At 36.8% G+C, this 22,737-nt stretch overlaps 1 protein-coding gene across 1 annotated transcript in view; it reads right to left on the bottom strand.

The window, feature by feature from the left end:
* The window catches only part of LOC128020665 (uncharacterized), a 35,754-nt gene extending 18,222 nt beyond the window's left edge, over positions 1 to 17,532 (bottom strand). The window contains exons 1-4 of the mRNA XM_052607273.1: positions 16,347 to 17,532; positions 16,095 to 16,250; positions 15,827 to 15,916; positions 14,264 to 14,522 (exon numbers count right to left, since the gene is read on the bottom strand). Of these exons, the coding sequence (XP_052463233.1) occupies positions 14,264 to 14,522; positions 15,827 to 15,916; positions 16,095 to 16,250; positions 16,347 to 17,333 (1,492 nt within the window). The 5' untranslated portion in view covers positions 17,334 to 17,532. The remainder of the gene's footprint in view (positions 1 to 14,263; positions 14,523 to 15,826; positions 15,917 to 16,094; positions 16,251 to 16,346) is intronic.
* Positions 17,533 to 22,737: the final 5,205 nt, after the last annotated feature.

Here is a 22,737-nt window from a genome sequence, read left to right as displayed (position 1 = left end):
AAACATTGTGAGATTGTCAGTTCAGTGCATTCATGACATGAAAACATCAGATGTCCTTGCAGTCAGCTGCAGTGCCCAGTGTAATAAGCTTTTTATTGAGATTGTATTAAAAAAATAATAATAATAATAACACATTTTTTATATTTCGTATTATCATATTAGCATGGCAGCACCAGCATGACACTGAAACCACAGCCACATTTTCCTCATTCTTCCAGACATGTCATAACTCAACTGACTTCTTACTCCATATTTTTCAAAGGAAGTAGGGACATTTCTAAACATGTATTCCAGGGCCAGGGGAGTTGACAAGGAGAGCTGGTGTCTCTTGTTTCTGCCAGAACAGGCCGGCCGAACAGTTAGAACAAGAGTTCAGAACATGAGGGTGAGATTGCGAGAGGAAGCAGGAGGTCATGTGGTGGAGGGGTTGGCAACCTTCCGGACTTCTGTCAGAGACAGATTAAATGAGCTACAGATAGAGGCGATGAGCTATGGTGTCTAAGTAGGTTCCTAGTTAAATGACAGAGGACCTTTGCTGAAGGCGTCTTTGATTGGAAAATCTTTTACTGGAATCTGTAGTAAACACACTTTAGCTAAGAACTGGGTCAAACAAGACTAATGAGTCAACTCCCACGTGTATGCTGTAATGACTTTGTCAAGCTGAAAGAAGTGACGCTTACATCTTGCTAGCAAATCACAACAGCACATAGTCAAGACACAGTCATCAACACTCTCAAACAGTCACTTCAGAATAGATCCTAGAGGTGCTTAAAAAATTTGATATAATTCGAAATAATTTAGGACCTACGTTCGCGACGTTCAACAACGTTAACAAAGAAGAACAACGTAAACAACAGGAGGATGGAGGACTCTGTGATCGGAGCTGTGTTTTTGTTGCATCTCGCGGGTTTCACAATAATGGACATGAAATGTCGATGTATACGTAAAGCGACTGAAAGAACGGAAAGGAGGATTAAGAATCTCCAACGACAACTGGCAGTTCTACATTTGTTACACGTGCCTCATTTCAGCCTCATTTAGCGCTGTTCATCATACTTGCGAAATGTTGACACAATGTTTACAGTGTGTTTACACAGTGTTTTCAATCATGAGTGAGGGCGTTTTTGAACGCATCTGGCCAATCAATGTATACTTACGTCACAGTCCGTACCAGTTGTGCTGGTTAGACCCTGCTCCAGAGTAGGAGCTAATTTGTTTCCCGAAAAAGGCAGTCCGGTACTAAAACGCTCAAAAGTGGGTAGTTCCACAATTAGTTCTGGTATTATGAAAAGGTTCCTGCGATGCGAAAAGGCCCTTATGTGTTGTTTTAAAATGGCATCTGCTGTATATGCTTTTGTATAAAATTGTACATTGCGTACATAATGATGTGTGATTGATCCATTCAGCATGCTTCTGTTTTTCCAAATAATCCACACGCAAAATGAAGTCAATAGATGCACAAGTACTGTTGAATGAAGCCCAGTTGAATTTAAGATATTAACTGTTCTCTAACATAGAAAGGAAACACAAAAACAAAATAAAAATAAACCAAATATCCTCAAACTGTCAAATTAAATTCAATTTAAGCACCTAAATTTGATCCAGTGTTAATGGAAACTGCCCCAAAGCTTTCATTTTTTCAAGATTAGTTACAGATTTTGTGAACCATGTGTACATGTGCTGTGCATGTGTACTTACAGTGCACTTTCCCAAGGAAATATTGGGTAACTACATTAATAGACGTTAGGTTTAGGGGTAGGTTCAGGGTTATTACCTATATAATACCTAGTTACTGTAATTGCTATGACAACTACATACTATACACGCCGAACAGGCCGTTGGCTTGGTTTCGTCCGTCGTTTTGTTGGTTGATATTGCAAATTTGCATGAGCAATTTTAACCTGTTACAAATTCTCAATCTTATATTCCTTTAGAAAATCTGCTCTGTTCCAATCAACACACCTGTGGTCCAAACAATTCTATGAGGTCTAATGACTCACTAGCACCCTCTTTACATCCAAACCCCAGACCCATCAACATCACTTTGTTTATTCTTGAATAAACTTTTGCTTGTTTGGTGATTAGATTGACTGTTTTGGACTGCCGTCTTGAACTGTCCAGTGTTGAATAACTGTGGGTTGTCCTAGGCACTATGCTGTTTTGATTCTTGTCCAGTGTTTAACCACCAGTAAAGCCTGGTGTGAACACCAGAACAGCAGCTGTTGGACTGGATGCTGTGAAGCAAAAACCAAACCACAAAATATGCCACTGACCAGTATAAATGGTCTTCCAACTGGGAAGTGCTTGGGAATGTAATTCCTGAGAATACTGAACAAATCCTGAGTTGTCATTTTCTAAAGCCCTGTTCACACTGCAATTCTGGAAAATACACCGGTAATGTGTCCCGGCAATTGGTCCCAGGTTGCTAGATTTTGCACTTTCACACTGCCAGTGATTACCGGGAATATGTGCGTGCTTTCAGACACAACCCATAAAGGTCCCGCAAAGACAACTGACATCAGGACGTGACGTGTAATGTACGAGTCGAAAATGCTAGGCAAGATAACTTTCACTTAAACTGGCGAATGATGTCAGCTTCAGAACGGATAGTGAGGAACTACCTGATCTCTGCTTCATTACAGTTTGCACATATTTATTTAGTTGCAAATATTGATCTAAAAGAGTCGCGCGATAATGTGCGTTATCACTACGACACACCCTTTACGGCATTGGTTTTGGCTTTTGTTCACACATCACTCGTTCCGGGACTAAACCCGGGCAATGTTACTAGGTCCCCGACCCGGGATCAATCCCGGAATCAATCCCGTGATGTGATTGCTTTCACACAGAAGGAGACCCGGCGATGTTCCTGCGTCCAATTCGCAGTGTGAAAGGGGCTTAACTTATATGGTATCACTGAAAGATGTCTGGCATAACCATTTCTCCAGGTTGAGGAACTGTTGAGTGACAGACTGAGCCTCTTTCTCTACAGATGTTAGTTATTGAGTCAGTGAGGTCAGTAATCACATTTCCACTGCGTGTTAGAGATACCTCACCATGGGTGTGTCCTGGGGGTCATGGCAGGATTGGCGAATCCCTTTGAAGCCAACTGCAACTCCCAGTCGCACCATCTTGTCAGTTTACTCACAGATTCAAAGGAATTTTTTAGTTAATGCCTTCCATACAAGCGCACATAAACCGGGGTGCTTCAGTATTACCGATCTATCTCTTTGTTCTCTCTGTGGGGAAAAATTGAAGAGAGACGTTTTGTTGAAAAAAAAAAAAAGCATAAAACAGGATCTTCAAAGACATCTGAGGTCTGGTCCATATTACCCCAAGTATTTGCGTGGTTTTGATCAACCAATCAATTCACAAGCTGAGCAAACAGGTGCTATCCAGCCATCTAATAAAAATATATTTTCCTTGTGTTGGTTTTGAATAAAGCTACCGGTTGCTTTTGAGCAAGAATTACTGTTAATTAGTTATTCTATTAATTGCATTGTTATTTTACATTAATTACTCTTCGAAGCAGTCAGACTCATAGATTTCACCCACTATCAGACTATCAAATGTTTCAAAACATCCGTGAAGTTGGGCTCCTTTAACTTGGACCAGATAAGCATGCACATAACGACCACTCAGGACACCTAGCAACCACACAGCAATACCCCGACATCCATCTGCAACATCTTAGCATTGTAGCAGTGCATTCTTCATAGGTCAGCAACACTCATTTTCTTCATAAATTGTAAAGTCCAGTTTTACTCCACTGCATGTCTGACACCAAAATTAACCTGACAGAAGAAGCAACAAACAATGTGAACTACTGATCGCTTCATTTCTGAGTTTGTTGTTTCGCCTTCTACCACGGCAAATGGAAAAGGATGGAAAAGCCATTATTTGAAACAAAAAAGCCCTGTTATTTAGAGAATAACTTGGTGTAGTTTGACATAAGGAACCAATTAACCCCACTTTCTATCCCCAACCCCCTACCCCTACTCTACCTCTGTCTCGTCCGTCCTGGAGAGAGAGAGCAGAGGAACTTGTTGGCATATATATATATATATATATATATATATATATATATATATATATATATATATATATATATATATATATATATATATATATATGCAAATATATATAAATTGTTTCAATTTTATTAGTTTAATTTTAATTTAAACTAAGTTTGTAGTTTGATATTTTATTAGTTAGAATAGGCTAACTATTGATTTTTTTTTCATGGTTATTATTATTATTTTTTATAGTAGTTTTAATAATCTAATATTTATGTTTTGTTTTATTTCGGCATATTTCAATTAATAAAAAAAAACACCTAATAATACGTTTACCTTTAGATTCAGCAAACAATAACATGGTTTAGCTACTTTAACATGAATATATATATATTTTTAAATTAATTAATTAATTAATTAATTGACTTTTAGATTTTATTTTACATTTTCTTTAAAAATCATATAGAATAACCCCTAAAAAGTATATTACTTTTTTTTCTTTTTTATAGCTTTTACAAAATCACACATATTAAATAATACAAAAAAATATATATATTACTTTTAGTTATACCACTGCCAGCAGATGACTTTACTGTGTACAGCTATTACAACATAAGATGATCAGTAATCCCTAGTTTTCAAAATGCCCTGCTGCTTACCCTCTTTCACTGCATGAGGATGATTACTGGATCCTATTTATCAGTTTGACAAACAGGATTTACAGATTCTTGATCTCTCATGGGAGCTTTTTATGACACATTTCCATTCCAAACAAGCGTACCTTTGTATTTATTCACGCAATCAAGGTCAGATCAAAGGAACATGAATCAGTCCCAGTGTCTCGGGTTTATGCAAGCCAGTTATGCACCTCATCTCCAAACGTACATATAACATGATAAGCTTCATTAGGACAATTCTTCGGTTCAAAACAAATGTTTCTTTAACAACCTTTATAGCACTTCATCTTTGTTATACTCCAAGCTGAAAAAGAATGTTAAAAGCCCTTGCATGGGAACTGGAGTGTTTTGTATAAAATCACAAGCTCTTAACCCTTGGACATGTGTTTTGCAGATGGCCCAACAACACAAAGCACACTCCTTATAAAGTTTCTGAATAAAAAAAAAAAAAAAAGGCAGAAGAATAAGTGCCCCGTAAGGGAGTTAAATGTTCTTTTTGGGGCGATCAGTTCTAACAAGTTAAATTTCCTGACAGGGGATATAGCCAAAACACTAGCTGTGTCACATTTGTGTCTCTGGACCACAACACCAGTCTTAAGTCTCTGGGGTATGATTGTAGCAATAGCCAAAGAAACACTGTATGGGTCAAAATTATAGATTTTTCTTTTAGGCCTAAAAACATTAGGATATTAAGTAAAGATCATGTTCCATGAAGATATTTTTTAAATGTCATACTGTAAATAAATCAAATCTTATTTATTTTTTTTTATTTTTTTTTTGCACAGTTGGATTCCAGATTTTCAAATAGTTGTATCTCAGCCAAATATTTTACACTTAAAACTGGTTTTGTGGTCCAGGGTCACATTTTTCTCTGGTACATGGTTACGTCTGTCACTTTCTGGCTGTGCTAACAGCTTGTAGCGTTTCATTGCTGTGTGTAATCCCACTCTGGTGCTAATCTATGTGGTTAGCTTTGTGTGTGCCTATGCTAACATACTCACAAGCCAACATCTAGCTTTGCAAAGCCAGACTTTTGACTGTCAGCCTAAAGTCTGGTCTAGAAAAGCCGTGTTTCCACTGCCGGGCCAAAGGTGGGCGTGCTAGTGCATGCCAGGGCAAGTCACGTTTTCACTGTCACTTCCGGTGCTTGATCGTGCCTCACCGTTGATTCCTCGGGGCAAACGGCTCGGGTTTTTTGACCCGACGAAAACCTTGGATGAGGTTGTTCCTTACAGGTCCGAGACTATTAGCCCTGCCCGGCCTGTTTAAAGCACTGGCTCGCACTGGCCCGAAAGTGGAAAAGTGGCTATTGTAAATTCTCAATACATCTGTGACATTTTAACAACAATATATATTAGAGTGTTTTGCATGTTTCTTAACACTTTCAAAGTGAAATGTCAGGTAAGCGGTACTAAAATAATGTTTAGTTGTATCCCTAAAACAATTGGACGTTATTTTTTATGTTGGTTGTTCGAAGTATCACAGCTGATCAAGTGTTGTGACTTGGATTCTTGGATGTGTTTTTCATTGCAAGTGCAGTGCTGTACCGGGTGAGCTAACAAGCACTTTTACTTCGTCAGAAAAGTCATGCTGATTATATGATGCAAACATGAAAATGTTTTCATTACCAAATCACAAACCAGCCTCACTGAAAATGTATGCTTTTCCCAACTTTTCTGAAATACTGATATCACATACCTTATTGCACCTTTTTGGCAGTTTCAAAGTGAGTGGTGCTAAAATGCACATTCAGTTCATGACTGTGGCCAAAATTTTGTTACGTTGCTTCATGTATGTATTGCTGCAGTTCAGAATTATGCTCTATTATGCTCTATCATGTTGGAAAATAACAAATCCCCTGCGCCAAACCCAACACTAAACCTACCTGATAGTATTAATGAAAGCAAAACTGATATAAAAACCATTCGCTGATGCAACAATGTTATTTTAACTTGCTTCTATATGGATTTAAATTTATCGTTGAACCATAGTTTCATGGGATACATAACGGAGCATTTCACCTCACAACAAACATTCAAAACGACCAGTTTTCAAATCATGCAGAAAGTGCGTAAATTAGACTTTCTTAATCTAAACTCTGACCCTGTAAATCAAAGTTTAACTGCCTCTAGTGTTAATTTCAAGTAAATACTGCATCTACATTTTTTTGTGGAAATGTAGATGGAGAAATGTATTTCCAGTGAGCTTGGGCAGCCAGTCATGTACTATGGTAAAAGCGTTTCGAGATCATAACATAATATTGTGTAAGGATACAAATAAAAAAATAACAATTAATAAAAAATTAATGGTCAGTTTTATTTAATAACATTACACTCTAATCATAATTTGTGCATTTTACTGATACTGGTTTTCATTTCAGCTAGAAACTGCAGTGAATTGTATGTATTGTATGCTTTTGGAGTTTTACAAAACATACACGTTTTTCCAATGAGCCTAGTTTGAAAATTTCAAACGATTGAGATGGTATTGTGTTTAGTTCCACCAATGTGTAACAAATTTTACCCTGGCAAATGGTTCAAATTATGTCATATCAACATATGCCAAACTAATTAAGCTAGCTAAATAACTGGATGTTACTGTAATACCCAGAGGCTCAGTGATGCAGTAGACATCCGATTAACCTGCCAACAGGACGGACAGCTAAGACTTGTTTCTTTGGATGACGTCTCTCCTTAGCCCACCATTACACACATGGCTTCAAGACGCAAAGTTCACATACAGCTTCCCTGGGCCCTGGGAGACATTAACTTGCAGAGTTTGCATGTGTTACAACATGACTACAAAAAAACAGAGCATTACCACAAATCTACTCTATTTGACTAGTCTTTACATAGGGACTTTGTGAAGTTTGTACAGTTTGTACTTTCTCGGTTGGTTTGGCTGCTCATCATAGTCTAGAATTGGTCTATTACTCTTCGTTGGTGTAATGAATGCTATTATGTTGCAGGGAGTATAGCTCAGTTATATATTTGATACATAAATAACAGACGAGGGGAGCTTGACGGGTAGAACATATTATTGGTTGTCTGGAGAATGGCCAGAGATCTCAACTGGGAGGCCTGTTCAGTAAACGCTCTGACAGTGTGGGTTGGAGGGAATAAGAGGCTTTCATGTCCTGGGTGGCCTGTTTAGCTTGCATTGAAGAGCAAGAAGAGCATGACCGTTTACTTCAAAAGTCCATCAGGGAAGTTATTGTCTGAAAGACTTGCACAACCATACACAGCTGGATGACTACCATTGTTTTCCAAGACAGTCATGCACATCCATTTAGATGAACGTCTGTGTTGAGTTTATTCACCAACATATGACAGTTCTGTCATCATTTGCTCACCAAACTTAAAGGGATAGTTAACCCAAAAATAAAAATGCGATGTTTATCTGCTTCCCTCCAGGGTATCCAAGATGTAGGTGACTTTGTTTCTTCAGCAGAATACTAACTGATTTTTTTTAAGCAATCTATGAGTCTTATAATGGACATGGATGGGCTAAAACAGAAAAAAACAGAAAAAAAAAAGTATGTGCAAATTCACAGTTTTCATAAAATAGTAGGCAAAAAGAATCTACTACTTCCAGCGAAATTCGTAAAATGTGCATTAAATGGACATTTTACTTTCATACGGGAGAGGATTTGTGAAATGCAATGAGAATGATGCAACTGATGCTGGCAAGTCACATGACAATGACAACATGATAAATGTAGAACGTCCAAATTCATACTACACACATTCATACAATATAGAGTCTACTTTTGGAATGGTTTTTAAAAAGTACTTTTTTAGAAGAATTACCTGATCAGAGAATAGCTTTTTGGGTTAAACTATTCCTGTATACTGTATATATTAAAATGCCCAACTCAGTCTTAAAAGATTTTCCTTAAAATTTAACAACATGGTATTGCATTGACATGGGAGTGTTGAAATGCCTAATGACATTTGGTGTCAAGGGACCATTTGTGTAATCCACAATAATTTTGTAATCCATTTGAAAGCACACCACAAGCATATCCTTAATGCAAAATGAATGCAAGACTGAGTCAGTGTTGAAGTTGTAACGTGTTAGTCAATCTTGAAACAAGCCCAAGGTGTGTAAAACCACATTGTAGGCACATTAAATTTAGTGAAACCGGTTCAGCGTCCGTATTTGTTTAGAGTCTCTTTAGGGAGGGTGAAAGGGAAGGACACCTGTTGTGATGCAATGCTCGAAGTTGGCTGTATTCTTACTCTGAACTATAAAATTATGGGACATGAGAAAAGGGAATGAATCAACGAAGGGTGGAGGTCCCAAAGGGAGAGGCTCACGTCCAACCATCTTTTGCAATCCATGTGAAGCATTCTAGATTTTTTCCCTCTTGCTATTTGCCACTGTCTTTATGTAATACATTTCGTTTTCCTGTGTGTGTTGTTCTAAGATTGAGTTACCTGAGATAGGTAACTCAAATCCATCAAACTAATAAAGACCCAGGATGGAGATCAGTGTTCAGCCTTTAATAAATGGTGACTTAAGTGTCAGCTTGATGAGTACGAGCCTGACGGGGTTATAATCGCACATCTCCATGAAAAAGACATAGGGTTGATGTTATCTTTGGGGAGCCAGCTCCCTTGCATTCCTGCATATTTTTAAGACGAGAAATACCTTGCATTCTCCAGCAGGCTCAGCGGGACGCTCTCCCCCTCGCTGAGATGTCCTTCCTTAACCTCTTACGGCCTCCTGAACTCAAGGTGTTGTGGGGTGAACCCTGAGGATATCAGCCTTTGATGATGACCTGTAGTAGTCAGACTAGCTGTGCAGTTGGGTAAACACTTCCCAGAGGTAAGGTGTTGATCTTTATTTAATTTCAGTTATCGAATCAAATGTTTCTCCTAAAATTCCCAAAGAGATCAACTGATAGAGGTTTATACTGCACAAAACATGGTGTAATGTCCAAATGTATGGTAGGATTTGTCGCAAACAAGTCTAGATGTGGATGAAGTATTAGGCCTAGCTGTGAAGCAATGTCGTAACTTGTCACATTAATATACATTTTATTTTTTATCTTGGTGTTAGGGTTAGGGTTATCTAGTGATATATAATGTAAGATCTACAGTATCATTCAACATTTGTGAACAATCTTTGATTATAATTGATTGATAATTTTTGTTTCAGATAATAAAGGTGAAATAAAATTAGATTTTTAATAAATTACACGTTTTGCCATTCCATTGAATTGTTCATATTGTCATTTTGATCTTGAGATATTGTTAAAATCCCTTAGCATTTTTATTCTTCTCAGAAGCAAATTTTTCTCCATGATTACTCTTTGTAGTCTCATTGCTCCATACAAAATAAAAATAAATCGATATTCCTTGATTTTTTTTTTCTTTAATATAATTGCTTTTCTGTTACTTTGTAGCATGCTGTATTTCCTTGGTTTGTTCTGATCTTTCTTTTGTTATATGTTCCCTCTCTTTTTTCTCTTCAGCGTTTGTCTGTTTCTTTCTCTCCCCTACTGCACTTGCTTGTTTTCTCAGTCTTTGTGTTTGGCCTGTGTCAGTCCCCTCCGCCCCCCTGAACACCCACCGAATGGTTTATTTGATTTATTGTGGAGTTGCAGAGAGACTCATGTTACAGCTTTGAAGTCAGCAGTGACTGCGGGACCCTTGGCTCCCAAACGCTCCTCCAGCATTAGCCAGACGGACTCTGCTCGCGGGAGAGAAAGGAAAGCCTTGTTGTGCTTCGAAGCACTAAAAAGCAAACTCAGGTTTTTCAGAAATGGGAATCTTGGCAGTTTGAGGTTTTGTAAAATGTGGCCCGTTTCAGTGATGTGGACATCACATGGTTTGGAACACATTAAACATTACGTTTGGAGTCTATTCCTAGCTTTTCAGATGGGAACATAGACAACTTTCACCTACCAGACATTTGAACAACTTCTTACTGTAGTTATTAATTCGTCTTATTTAATAACAAAAAAGCCAAATATATCTATAATGTTTATTCATCTTTTTTCCATCCCAACTATAATTCATTGTGATTTAGAAAATTATCACAGTCAAAATTTAAAGCTATAATCTTATGGAAGATTATTTTCTCCATTGAAAAAAATAAATAAAAGAAAAAAGAAAAGTAATTGTGACTGTTTTCTTGAAATACTATTTTTATTTCTCACAATCCAGACTGTTTTGTTCTTGCAAATAAACAGGTAGAATATAATTATGAGATATAAACTCACAACTTTTTAAATGTATTTTTATTTTATTATTTATTCAATGGCGGGGAGAGGGGGGGGGGGGGTTGTGAGATTTATAACTATATATAATCGATGGCAGAATTAAGCTTCAATATAGTAAAAATAAATAAATAAATAAAACACATTTTGGTTTGTTTCTCCTAAATTTACAGGAGGAATAGGATTTGACTCAATCTCTGTTAACTCCATTGCCATTTGTTCCTGTTGATTGTTGACATTGTCAGTGGGCAGTATGAAGGGCTCTTTCAACACCCCAGCTATTGTTTTGACATCAAAGCTTTGCTCTTAGCACCCAGCTGCTAACAAGCCATCAGTGAGAGTGCAGACGTCAGAACATCTGCTGGACTGCTGCAGTGTGAACTTTCACAGCAGGAAGGGATGACTGAATGCAAAACCTGACCTCCATATCGACCTACTCAATACAGCATTAGCCCTTTCACTTTCTCTGACCTAAACCCCATTTGTCATTCTTTTACTCCTCTTATCATTCAGCTTTTGATTAGGTAAGCAATCATAATTGCTGCACTGCCTTTAATTTATGCTGATTAAAACTAACACTGTGCAACCATAACCAAGTTACATTTACATTTACGCATTTAGCAGACACTTTTATCCAAAGCCACTTACAAAGGAAGGATCATTGAGAATATATAATACACAGAATACAAATGAAGCATACTAAAAATTAAAAATAAAATATCTGAGCTTTTTACATTTTTCAACAACTCATGGAAATATTTACAGTAAATGTCTGGAGTGAGTTGGAATAGGCTAAGGACAGTACTAAGAAATCTCTCATGCACTTTACAGGATTCACTGAAAGACTCCTTGTTTAAATTGACCTTAGTAGCCAGAAACTAAATCTGCCACACCATGCGTGCAGGCAACCAAGCTAAATATTGACCGTTCAAATTTAGACACCTCAGAAAGTTCTCAAGAAATCCCTAATTACAGCGAGACTAAGATTGTAGGCAGGGTGGCAGAGGAGACAAATGAAGGGATGCCGTGTCAAATCAGTCCCTCATCCGTTCTTCAGCTTAACTGTGGACTGGGAGGAAAGCAGAAAAAGACACCTCCCAAACATCAGCCAAAACCACGGACAGACACCACTAACATTTCATCAGAATTACGCCTGAATGCAAGTATTTTACATAAGAGGAAATAATAATAATAATAAATAAATAAAGTAAAAAAAAAATTAAAAAAAAATTAAAAAAAAAAAATTATACGATTCATTATTCTAAACAGAGAACAACAAAGATGGAAGTCACATGAAGTCTAGTGTTTGTTTTGTCCGTTTGAGTAGTAATTATTTGTCCAGGATCTGGCCAGTCTAGTCGGTGTCATTGTCATTTTTTCATCTCTTGATTTGGATATTACAATTATGTATAATTCTAAAGTAATCATACACAGTTCGACTGGAAAGAATCAGTGAGTCCTTAACTAAGTGCTTGACATATTAATACCACAATATAATAAACGTGATAACGTGATGCCTAGAGACACATAAAGCTGAGCGAAAAATCAGAAATTAAGGATGTTGCTAAAAATAGCTGAATGGATGTGTAAGTTATTAATTTTCATTCATAATTCAATAAATAAAAGTACTAGAAGCCAATTTCTTCCTCAGAAAAATAAAATAAAATAAAATAAAATAAAATAAAATCAACTCAACTCAACTCAACTCAACTCAACAACAGACTTAACTCTCAGTCAGGGGTCTGAACTAAGGCTTGCCCAATCAGATGCTGCCTAGGATTAGAATGTCACTCCCCTTAAAGGAACAGTTCACCCAAACATGAAATTTCACCCGTTTAATAATGTACTCACCAGTATATCATTCCAAACCACAAAAGTGCAGTAACGGAAAAATAAATAAATAAATAAAATTACAGATTTACAGTTCTGGTTAAACCATCCTTTTAAGTTTTGTAAAGGTGAAAACTTTCTTATATCAGCTTTGAATGGAGTCTGTAGATCTAGCTAGACACTTTGAGAGGAGTGTCTTATTACCATAAACCCACGGGTTTTTAACTAAAACTGTCTTCATTTGTTTAGAGGTCTGTACAATCCGAGGCGTATTAGATGTGAGAGTGACTGAATGCTAGGCAGGGCAACATGTGGGATTTTATGATTCTTCTGGTTAAAGGCCGCACAGCGAGCCTGCGGGTGACGTCTGTACCACATCACAGGAAAGCAGCGTTTGTGTGTGTGTTTGTACACTGAAAAAAAAGATTTGTTGGATTTACTCAATTGAATTATGGACATTGGTTCCACACATTCAGTTTGAGTACAGAGTATCCTATGCATTTATGCGGTTTCATTATAATACGGTTGTGTTAATCATATGCAATTTCAAAAAGTATTGTGTACATGATCTTTTTAAGTTATACTTACATAATTCAGTTATGTTAGTTTAACATTAATATTTTATTTCAGATATATGCTTATATCATGTTAATCCTGTGCAATTAAATCAAGTTATCTTAACATAATTTTGATAACTTCACTAAAATTAAATTTTAATACATTTCAATGGTTTGTTGTAGCATGTTTAATTTCATGTAACACAAAAAACCTTTTGTAAATCATTTATTTAATAATTTGAACAATGTGTAATTTAAATGGCATGTCTCAATAACATTTTGCTTTCAAAAACGTAGCATAAATAACTTCTCTGATTAAATTTAATAAAAATACATTTTTTAGTTTTAATTACACTAGTATAAAAACAAAGACAATTCATTTTGTATGCACAACATGTAACATGAATATCAACAATATATGTAAACCTTCATAAGTTTTACAAGATATACAACTTTATAAAAGTAACATTACACTGCATGTAACACTGTTTAAAAACGACATTGTAACACTAATTTATTTCATTTCTCCCAGAAACCTTAAAACTGTACCAAAGAACAGCAGTACCTGGAACTGTTATTTCAAGAAAAACACTTTCGTTTCAAAGATAATTATATAAAGACATTACAAAATAATGTGAAAATACAGTATCTGACCCTTATCTAAACTATTAACAGTGTTTTTTTATTTATGCTAGTTTACCCAGATTCAGCTCTCTAATCATTCAAACTTCTGGGCCAGTCCAAAGAAAAGTCAAATTCAGAAAAAAAAGATAAAAAGAAACAAGTGCAGGCAAAGCGGAACGGTCTAAACAACAAGATCACGTTTTACTCTCTGCAGCTCTGAATGCTGCTGAAATTTTCTGAGGTTGCTCATTTGTCTCAGTAGTCACTCAAAAATCGGTCCATCTCACTGGTGGAGTTTAGATTTCAAATTTTGGGCCTTGATAGAGAGTTCACCTGCATCCAACTCCATGATGAGTTTCTGCAAAATTTCAAATGTAAAACGCAACTTTGTGGGGTACTGCAGGTTAAGAGTATAGATTAGACCAAACAACATTGAAGTTGCAAAAGCCACGCTGTCGAGGTCCTGAAGCACTGCCACACCCTCTAGCACAATTGCTACATTATGGGCTTCATTGTCTGCAGTGTGCTTCATCACGAAGATGCCCATGGTAGTCTTCTCAAACGCACTCTGTAGAAGATCTTCTTCCATGTCCTAAAGACAGAAAAAAAGATGAATATGTATTTAACACATGAACAAGAAATATGAGGGGTAGCATAATGGAATATTACTTAAAGAAAGGACTATCACATTTCCCCCCATTTTATTTTTTACTTAAGTACTACTAAAATTGTGTTAGTTTTTTAGAACCCTAAACATCTGTGTTGACATCACACATTCCAAATTAGCACATAAAATGTCTGTTAAATTTGACACCATCTGTAAAATATACATCAGGGGGGGCCAATCCTGCTCCTGGAGATCTACTGGAGATTTCTAGTAATCCTAAAGACCTCGATTAGCTGAATTAGGTGTTTCATTCAGTTTGAGCTAAACTGTGCAGAGCTGCGGCCCACCAGGAATTGAGTTCGACACCCCAAAAAGTCATAACATTGTAAGAATAGGAGATAAGAAAAATATAATGAAACTTGTTAGAAATTAGAAATGTAATTTGTTTCCCACATCTGATACTAGCCATGTGCTGGTTTAAAGTAATGTGGCATATCATGGTATTGAATATGCACAGTAGTGTTATAGGGAATAGGTTTGCTGCAATAGACAGTGTTTTTAGTTATACTGGTGTTAAGCCACAACACTGGTTACGTCATTTTGTTTACCGCAGCACCGCCCCCACCGCGTTTTTGATTTTTTAATAGTAACAAAAATAATTTAGCCTAGTTCAGTTAGAGGACAGACATGCTTAAAAACTAAACGCATTTGATCAACATCAGTGCGTCTGAGCGCTCATGAATCTTTCTGCAGTGTTGTGATGCTCTCGACGCCGGCGGTGTGAACACACAGTAAGTATTGTTATTTTATTAGGCATATAAATTGTATTTTTATTTGTTTTGTTAATAAAAGTTCTGAGTTTGATGTATTTGTTGCTTGTAAAAGTTAAAGTAAAATGCCAAGAAATAAGAGTAAAAATTTGCTTGACGCCGAATTGCAGCAATTCAATTGCTGCTAATTTGAAAGTAAAATGTGCATGGCACTTTTACAAACCATTTGCAAGCGAAAGAAATGAGGGAAACTCCAATGAACTAACACCCCCCCCCCCCCCCCCCCTTAACACCAACGGTAATATCGGTTTTACCAGTGTTGTCCTTGAATAAGTAAATATGTGTGCTCTGTACGAACATTTAGAAGTTAAACAATTATAGCTACGTGTCTAGTGGATGAAATTATTTTTAATTTATGTTGCAATGTGCATATTTGATGAAACCATGGTTTTTAGATGTAGTAATGTGTTTCTTGTTGAACATAGTACAGATTCCATCAGTTAAGCTATAACTACTCACCACATACTCCTGAATGAGATCTTTAGGGTCCTCATTAAGATAGATACACAGTCCTCTGATGGCAAGTTCACGAGCTGCATCAATGTCATCCTTAAAAAAATAAGCCATAGCAGAGAAAGAAAGGTTAGGTTAAGACATTACTCGAAATCAATTATGTTGCAGTCTATGGGTGCGACTCAGAAAGCCTTCTGAAAAGACTTTGTGAAAGGGGCTTATATGAATGTTTTTGATGTGATCACCATATGCAAGTGCAACTTTGCTCACTTACTTCAACTACAGTTGACATCATCTCTTTCAGCTTTCTGCCTTGTTGCCCTGGTCGCCTTTCAAAAACCTTCAGAAAGCCTTCATAGTGAAGGTCAAGCTGTGACAGAAATTTTGACTGTAGAGGAACTGTTGTGATTCGCTTGAACTCTGCATTCACCTGAAAGCAGAATGTTAACAAAAAGAAATAAGAGTAGCAATAAGATATGACTCTCTGTTAGACATATTCAACCAATTTTGGAAATCTATCACAAACCTCAGTGACATCAAAGAGAGCTGGCCATCTCATCATGAAGTCCCCGATCATAGGGGCACAACGAAGCACTTCTTGTCTCCTGAGTGCAAATGTTCTCTGCATTTTAGTTTTAATAGTCTCTCGGTTGTTGTTTTTTTTCACATCTGAAAGAAGCTCAACTCTTGCAATCTCCAGAGTATGGTCGTTCTCTCCAGGGGAATAGGAGGGGCAGTAGTGCACTTCACCTCTCTTGGGCTTCTTTACATTGTAGGCAGGGCTTTTTTTCCCATCTGGCTTATGCTTTAAAGAATTTACAGTAACTTCAGGACATCCAAGTTTTCGGAGATGTGTGCGATAGTTAGATAATTTGTACTTGAGGCTCACTTTCCAACCCCCATACCCAGTGTCTGAGCCCCTTTCTGTTAAACATGGATGCTTCTTGATGAGTGCCTCTCCCACTTGTTCAAACTCTCTGTCCGTCACATAGACCTTGTATTGAACAATTTTTTGGACCAACCCCTCAAGTATATCTGACTTCAGCTTGATATCAGGAATAAGCAGTGTTCCATTTTCTCTGAAGACACTGTTTGCCTGTTCAAGCTTAAATTCTGCATCATATGAAAATGGTGGAATGCAGAATGTTTCAGGCCAAGAAGATCGTCTGGTAGAGGAGAGAGAAGAAATGGATGCAGAGACTTCGGAATGTCCTGGGGCAAAGGTTGAACTGTTCATTGTGCCAGCTGAAGTAGCATTCAGTGGTGAGAGGGAGTCAGTAATGTTTATTATTTTTATTGTGGCTTTGTCCTTAATTTCATTCATTGAAGTCAAATTCATAAACTGGTTATCAAAAAGAGTGTCCATAAACTGCAGACGAAAGGGGTCCTGTAGCTTACATTGACTCCTCACAGCATCTTCTAGTTCAGTCACAGACTCAGGCAAGCCAGATGGAAAAACCACTCTCTGGCAGCTGCTCTCCCCCAAAATGATTCGAAGAACAGCCGATGTCATTGTCCAGTGCCTCAGTCTGTAAGTTGAACAAAAAAACAATAGTGAACACACCTGTTTGCATGTTTGGATACAGCACTTTTTAAATGTGGAATAATTAAAGATATTTATACAATATCACTGTAAATCAAAGTAGCTTTTCCATTGTAGGAAACAAACAGACCGATTTTGAAGCTATTTTTACTTTTTTTATTCCTTACCTTTGCAGCAGACAAATCTCTTTAACGTTACCATCTGCACATGTCCAATCAAATAGTCAGCCAAGGGGTATTCATCAGTTAATTCACTGACTTCTACAAGGCTAACTGTCTTTGTTGGGGACTGACTTAGCTCGTAAGCTCTATAGTGCTCTCTATACCATCCACAGAGTTGTTTCACAATAAAGAACAACTTTTGATGCAAAACACAAATTTGCTCAATTTGACCAAATTCAGGTAATCCACCTTCAGATCCATGAACAACGATCATTCCTGTCCTGTAGTTGATACCCTTGCTCCAAACATTTTTTGTGATATGAATTTCAGAGAGATTAGGATATCTCTGCCTCACAACTATAGCTATCTCTTCCTTCAAAATATCCACTGGGACTGTATTCGTTTACTTGATAAAATAGGTAATTGCACTAAAAACGTACTGTATGTTTAACTTAATGATTATTCGTTGGTAAATCAAAGGCATGCACTGACGGAGCATTGAGCGCTTTGCCCATTGCCGTGATATAGTAACGGCTATGAACCCCTCCCCCACACAAATCCTAAAGCCAGTGGAGAGGACCTCATTCTCAGAGATGCAAGTTAGGGAGATTGTAGAAATACCGGTCCTAATAACACATAGCAGTGAACTTGGAAGCAGTGGGTTTTCTCTGGATACAAAGCACAATAACGTTTTCATTTTTAACTGATTTCAATGCTTTAAGGTCCACGTAAAGTGCAAAAACATTTTTTAATCTAGATAATTATTTATTTTAGTCATAAGGAAATATTAAACCTCGATCTTGTGAAGCATTAATTTATGCTTCAGTTAGGTTCCTTCTTTTTTTGTTAATACGTACGCATTATTTCCTATAAACCCTCAGCACAAAAAGTTAAATATTTATGATCACCGATTTAGAAAATCTGAATCAAGTTAGCCAATGTATTGAAAGGCATTATTATTCACCTGATGAAAACTTGGTTTCCATTTTAAATTATTTATTCGCATAGTAGACGTTTGATCAACTACCGTTACCAGTAATATGTATGGTTTACTTAACATTAACGTTAACTTTACCCAACCCCCCCAAAAAAAAAAAAAAATCTGCGATGACACTCGACTAAATATACCATTGACACGATTTAAAAGCGTGTGGGGTTATCTTAAAACATTATTATTGCATTTAAACTGACAATGACTGCATTTTATAATATATCACATGATTTTCTACTGAAATTCTTACCTTTTAACGAGCTTAAACAAGTCAGTCAGTCCCCTCGTGTCTTTCCAAACCAACGGTCCTGGTGTGGGCTGGATTTCAAAGCGCATGCGCACGCGCACGTTGCTCCCGCGCAAACGACGTATTTCACAAAACGGAATTAGATTAATTATAGCATACACAATGGAATTAAGTTGAGAAGAAAATACAAAGTAATTGTGTGACACGGTCCTATTTCAATTAAGTAAATCAAACAGCAGAAAAAAATCATTTTACGTGAACACCATTTGTTTGAAATCTGAAACAATTTGAACATTTTCTTGCAAAGTGATTATATCATGTTTTGATGATTGTGTTGAATTTCATTTAGAATTTAAACAACAAAATTATGTTTCCATCTTAAACATAAATGTATTAAGTAGACTGTAAGTGTATTGCTTTAGTAAATTCAGTAAAACTGCTTTTCCTTTTTTTCAGTGTATGTGTGTTGTGTGTGTGTGTTTGCTGTTTCTTCCCTAGCTCTCTAGCTGAGCAGATGCTTGATTTGACTTCATTTCCAAGGTTTCAGTGTTTTCCCATCAGGCAGACAGATCCACCCATAAGACCAATAAAATCCCTTGAACTCCTCTGTGGTCCTCTGTCATCTCGAGTTTCTCCCAGAAAAATGCAGACAGTTTATCTTGCCAATGAAACGCAGAAGTGGCTGTATATGAAAGTTCTGCCATTAATGCATGCCTCGTTCATAACATGTAAGTAAAAATCTATGTTTAGCCCAGTTTTAATGTTGAAAAGTAGCAGTGTTTTGCTGGCAAAGATGACTGTGGGACTGGCTGGTTAACATAACCGGTTAGTCCCTGCTGGTAGATACTGTAACTACATTATTCTGACACCAATATAGCAGAAACAAAGCAAGGAAATGCAACTTTAATAATGATGATATTAAATATATAATTGCATCAGTAAGTCATACAATATTAACATTTCCCAAACTCACACCATTGGTTGACACAATATTGATGTGTCCGGCTGGCTCAAACTGACCGGGAAATATTGTGGTAAACTAAACTTAACTAAAATTAAGAAATAAAATATTTATATAATAACATATATTAATACAAATTTATAAAAAAATCTGACATATATAAATATTAGATGAAAAACTGACGTTTTAGCAGCTAACTGAAATGCATATAAGTTTAAATAATACAAATAAACCAAAAAAAAAATAAAATAAAACTTAATAAACTAATAATAATAAATGTAATTGTGACGTTTTATCTCATAATTCTGACTTTATTTTTCTTACAATTCTGAAAAAAAATATCGTCACGTTACGCTGCTGCGGGAAGACCGCAAGAGACTCGGAGTAGGATTGTCTTCAATGACGAAAACACGGGATAGTCCACAATCAGAGCTAGGAAAACACATGTAGAAACAAGTAGACGTGACAGAGACAGACTGCACGGACTGGGACTTTAATACAGGGGACGACTGGGCAAACACAGGTGCATGGGATGACTAATCAAACTAAACCTGACCAAATAAGGAAAAACAGGAACAGAAGCAGAAACAGCGGCAAAACACGACACAGAACAGTGCAGAATCCTGACAGATATACACAATCTTTACATCTTACAATTCAATTAAATAATAATAATAATAACACACACACACACACACACACACACACACACACACACACACAAACACATATTATTATTATTATGATTTAATCCTATGTAGGAGATATCCTGCTAAAGACTCACTAAAACTAAATTCAAAATGAAAACGTAAAATTAATGATAAATAAATAAGTGCATGTAAAATAAATAATAAATACTAGAATTTAAACATAAAAAAACTGCATTACATAGTCAAACTTCTGCCAAGCATTTAAGTAGTGTAATATTTTTTGGACAGTTAAAAGAACAGAAACCAAAATATGAAACAGTATTTCTCCATTCTTCTTCTTTCTTTCTTTCTTTTTTTTGTTTTTAAAAAAACCATTCTTCATCATTTCCCTTTAATTTCGTATGAAACTGACCTTCCAAGCAATCTATGAACTTGAAACCACTCTTCTCGTTGCCAAGGACAACAGTCAAGTGCGGTTAAGGATGTGGCTTTTGCGGGATATATCCCAATCCCAAATTCAATCGAATGCCTTCGTCCCATTGTTGTGCAGTTATCACACACACTCTAATATCCTCACAATGGTGAATTGTGAAACCTATCTCAGTAAACATTTGAACAGCATTCATGCTTTCTCAAGGGAGTTTATTTACATATTGCATATTTTCATTCATTTATCTCTTTCTCATTTTCATGGGTTACCAGATACAGAAAGGTTAAACAGGCCTTTAAAAAAAAAAAAAAAAAAAAAAAAAAAACAGAAACCTTAATGCATTAAAAAAACAGATTGTGATATAAATCTCACTGGTGATTCGCTCTATAATCTATGACATCCGTCCTCATTATCCTGATTTTCTAGAATCCGCTCATTCAGTCTGACTTCTCATTTCTGTAACCGCCGGTTCTCAGTCTTGCACTTTCCTGTCTGAGAAGTTGTCTGTGAAGCTGTTCACAGCAGGCCCAAAATGGAGGACACATCTGGAAATAACTAGTCGCAGAGACTCAATTATTTTCCCTTTACTCCAGCAGGACGGGGGCTGGGCGGCCAGGTAGACAGGAAATGAACTCACACCACAGAAGAGAGGGTAGTGTGTGTGTGTGTGCATGTGTATGGATGTATTCGTGCATGCGTGTGTGTGTGTGTGTGTGTGTGAATGAGAAAATATGCTTAGTGTCAGTTAGTACAGTATAATGCTAAAGATATATATATATATAAAGCTGTTTAAAAGCATCCCTGCCCCTCATGAAATTTGTTGAGAAAATGTCCAGACTTTGCAGAGTTTGGATTTACACAAAGGGTCTTGACTTTTGAAGAAGCTTTTGTAATACTGTATATTATAACAATGAGATCATCAGCCGCATGACATCACACTGCATCAACTGCAGTAATCATAACAGCAATTAAAAAAAAAATACTTAAAACAATCATCCCAAACATCTTGATAATGTCAAAACATATCAGATTTCCTAAAAGGATAGGGGAGTAGAGCGATTATGAGATGATAAGAGCAGAACAGTTCTTGGAAGGAAGTGCTGCTAGTGGAAAGTGAGAATATCTCGGCAGTGAGGAATTTTATAGCCTGCAGACATTCAGTGGAAAGACTGAGGTAATGCGACTTTTGCCTTACACACGAATCTGAAATGTGTAATTTCTCTGAGCTAGAAGTGACTCGTACTGTTTCCTCAGCCTAGCCCTGCCATATCCAGGAAAATAAATGAAAATAAATAATAATAATAATAATAAAATTATCTAGAGGTATTTTGGTAGCTTTGTTGAAGAATGTTACACTATTGTGTACAGACACAAAATCCAAGTATAAAAAGTGTAAGCGTGAAGCTCCAGATTCTATGGAAGCATACAATTGAAAATGTGTGAATTCAGATGAATTTACTAAAGTGTAAAATAGCAACAAACTGTCAGTGGGGTGCACAGGAGGGGGACGGGGGGACTCGAGCACCTGCCCCTTTGAGGTCCAACGCTAAAGTGCCCTTGCCGTCCGATCTAGCCCCCAGTCCACGATTTCTGCCGAGGGTAGGGGTGTGCGATGTAACGATAAAATTGTCTCCATGATCTGCTTTTGAAGAAGTATCGTAGTATTGTGAAACACACATGCTACAGCTAACAGTTCTGGTGCCGCCAAATTAATATACTGCAACAAACATCAGTGTTAACCCAGCCGTAGAGTTACTCTCACGGGACACGGCACTTATTAACAATCACAAAAGGAATGTTTTTTGCATCTTCTTTAAAGCCTTACGGTTAATCGTTTAATTCGTGTGCTGTTCTGACGTGCTTTTTTTCTGAGCACACCCAAAAAAGCACATCAAACAGTGCCTGATCACAGAACTAATTTATGTTTTGTGCTA

The sequence above is a fragment of the Carassius gibelio genome, chromosome A10 (genome assembly GCF_023724105.1).
Source record: "Carassius gibelio isolate Cgi1373 ecotype wild population from Czech Republic chromosome A10, carGib1.2-hapl.c, whole genome shotgun sequence".
NCBI lineage: Eukaryota > Metazoa > Chordata > Actinopteri > Cypriniformes > Cyprinidae > Carassius > Carassius gibelio.
This window is presented reverse-complemented; position numbering and strand designations above follow the sequence as displayed.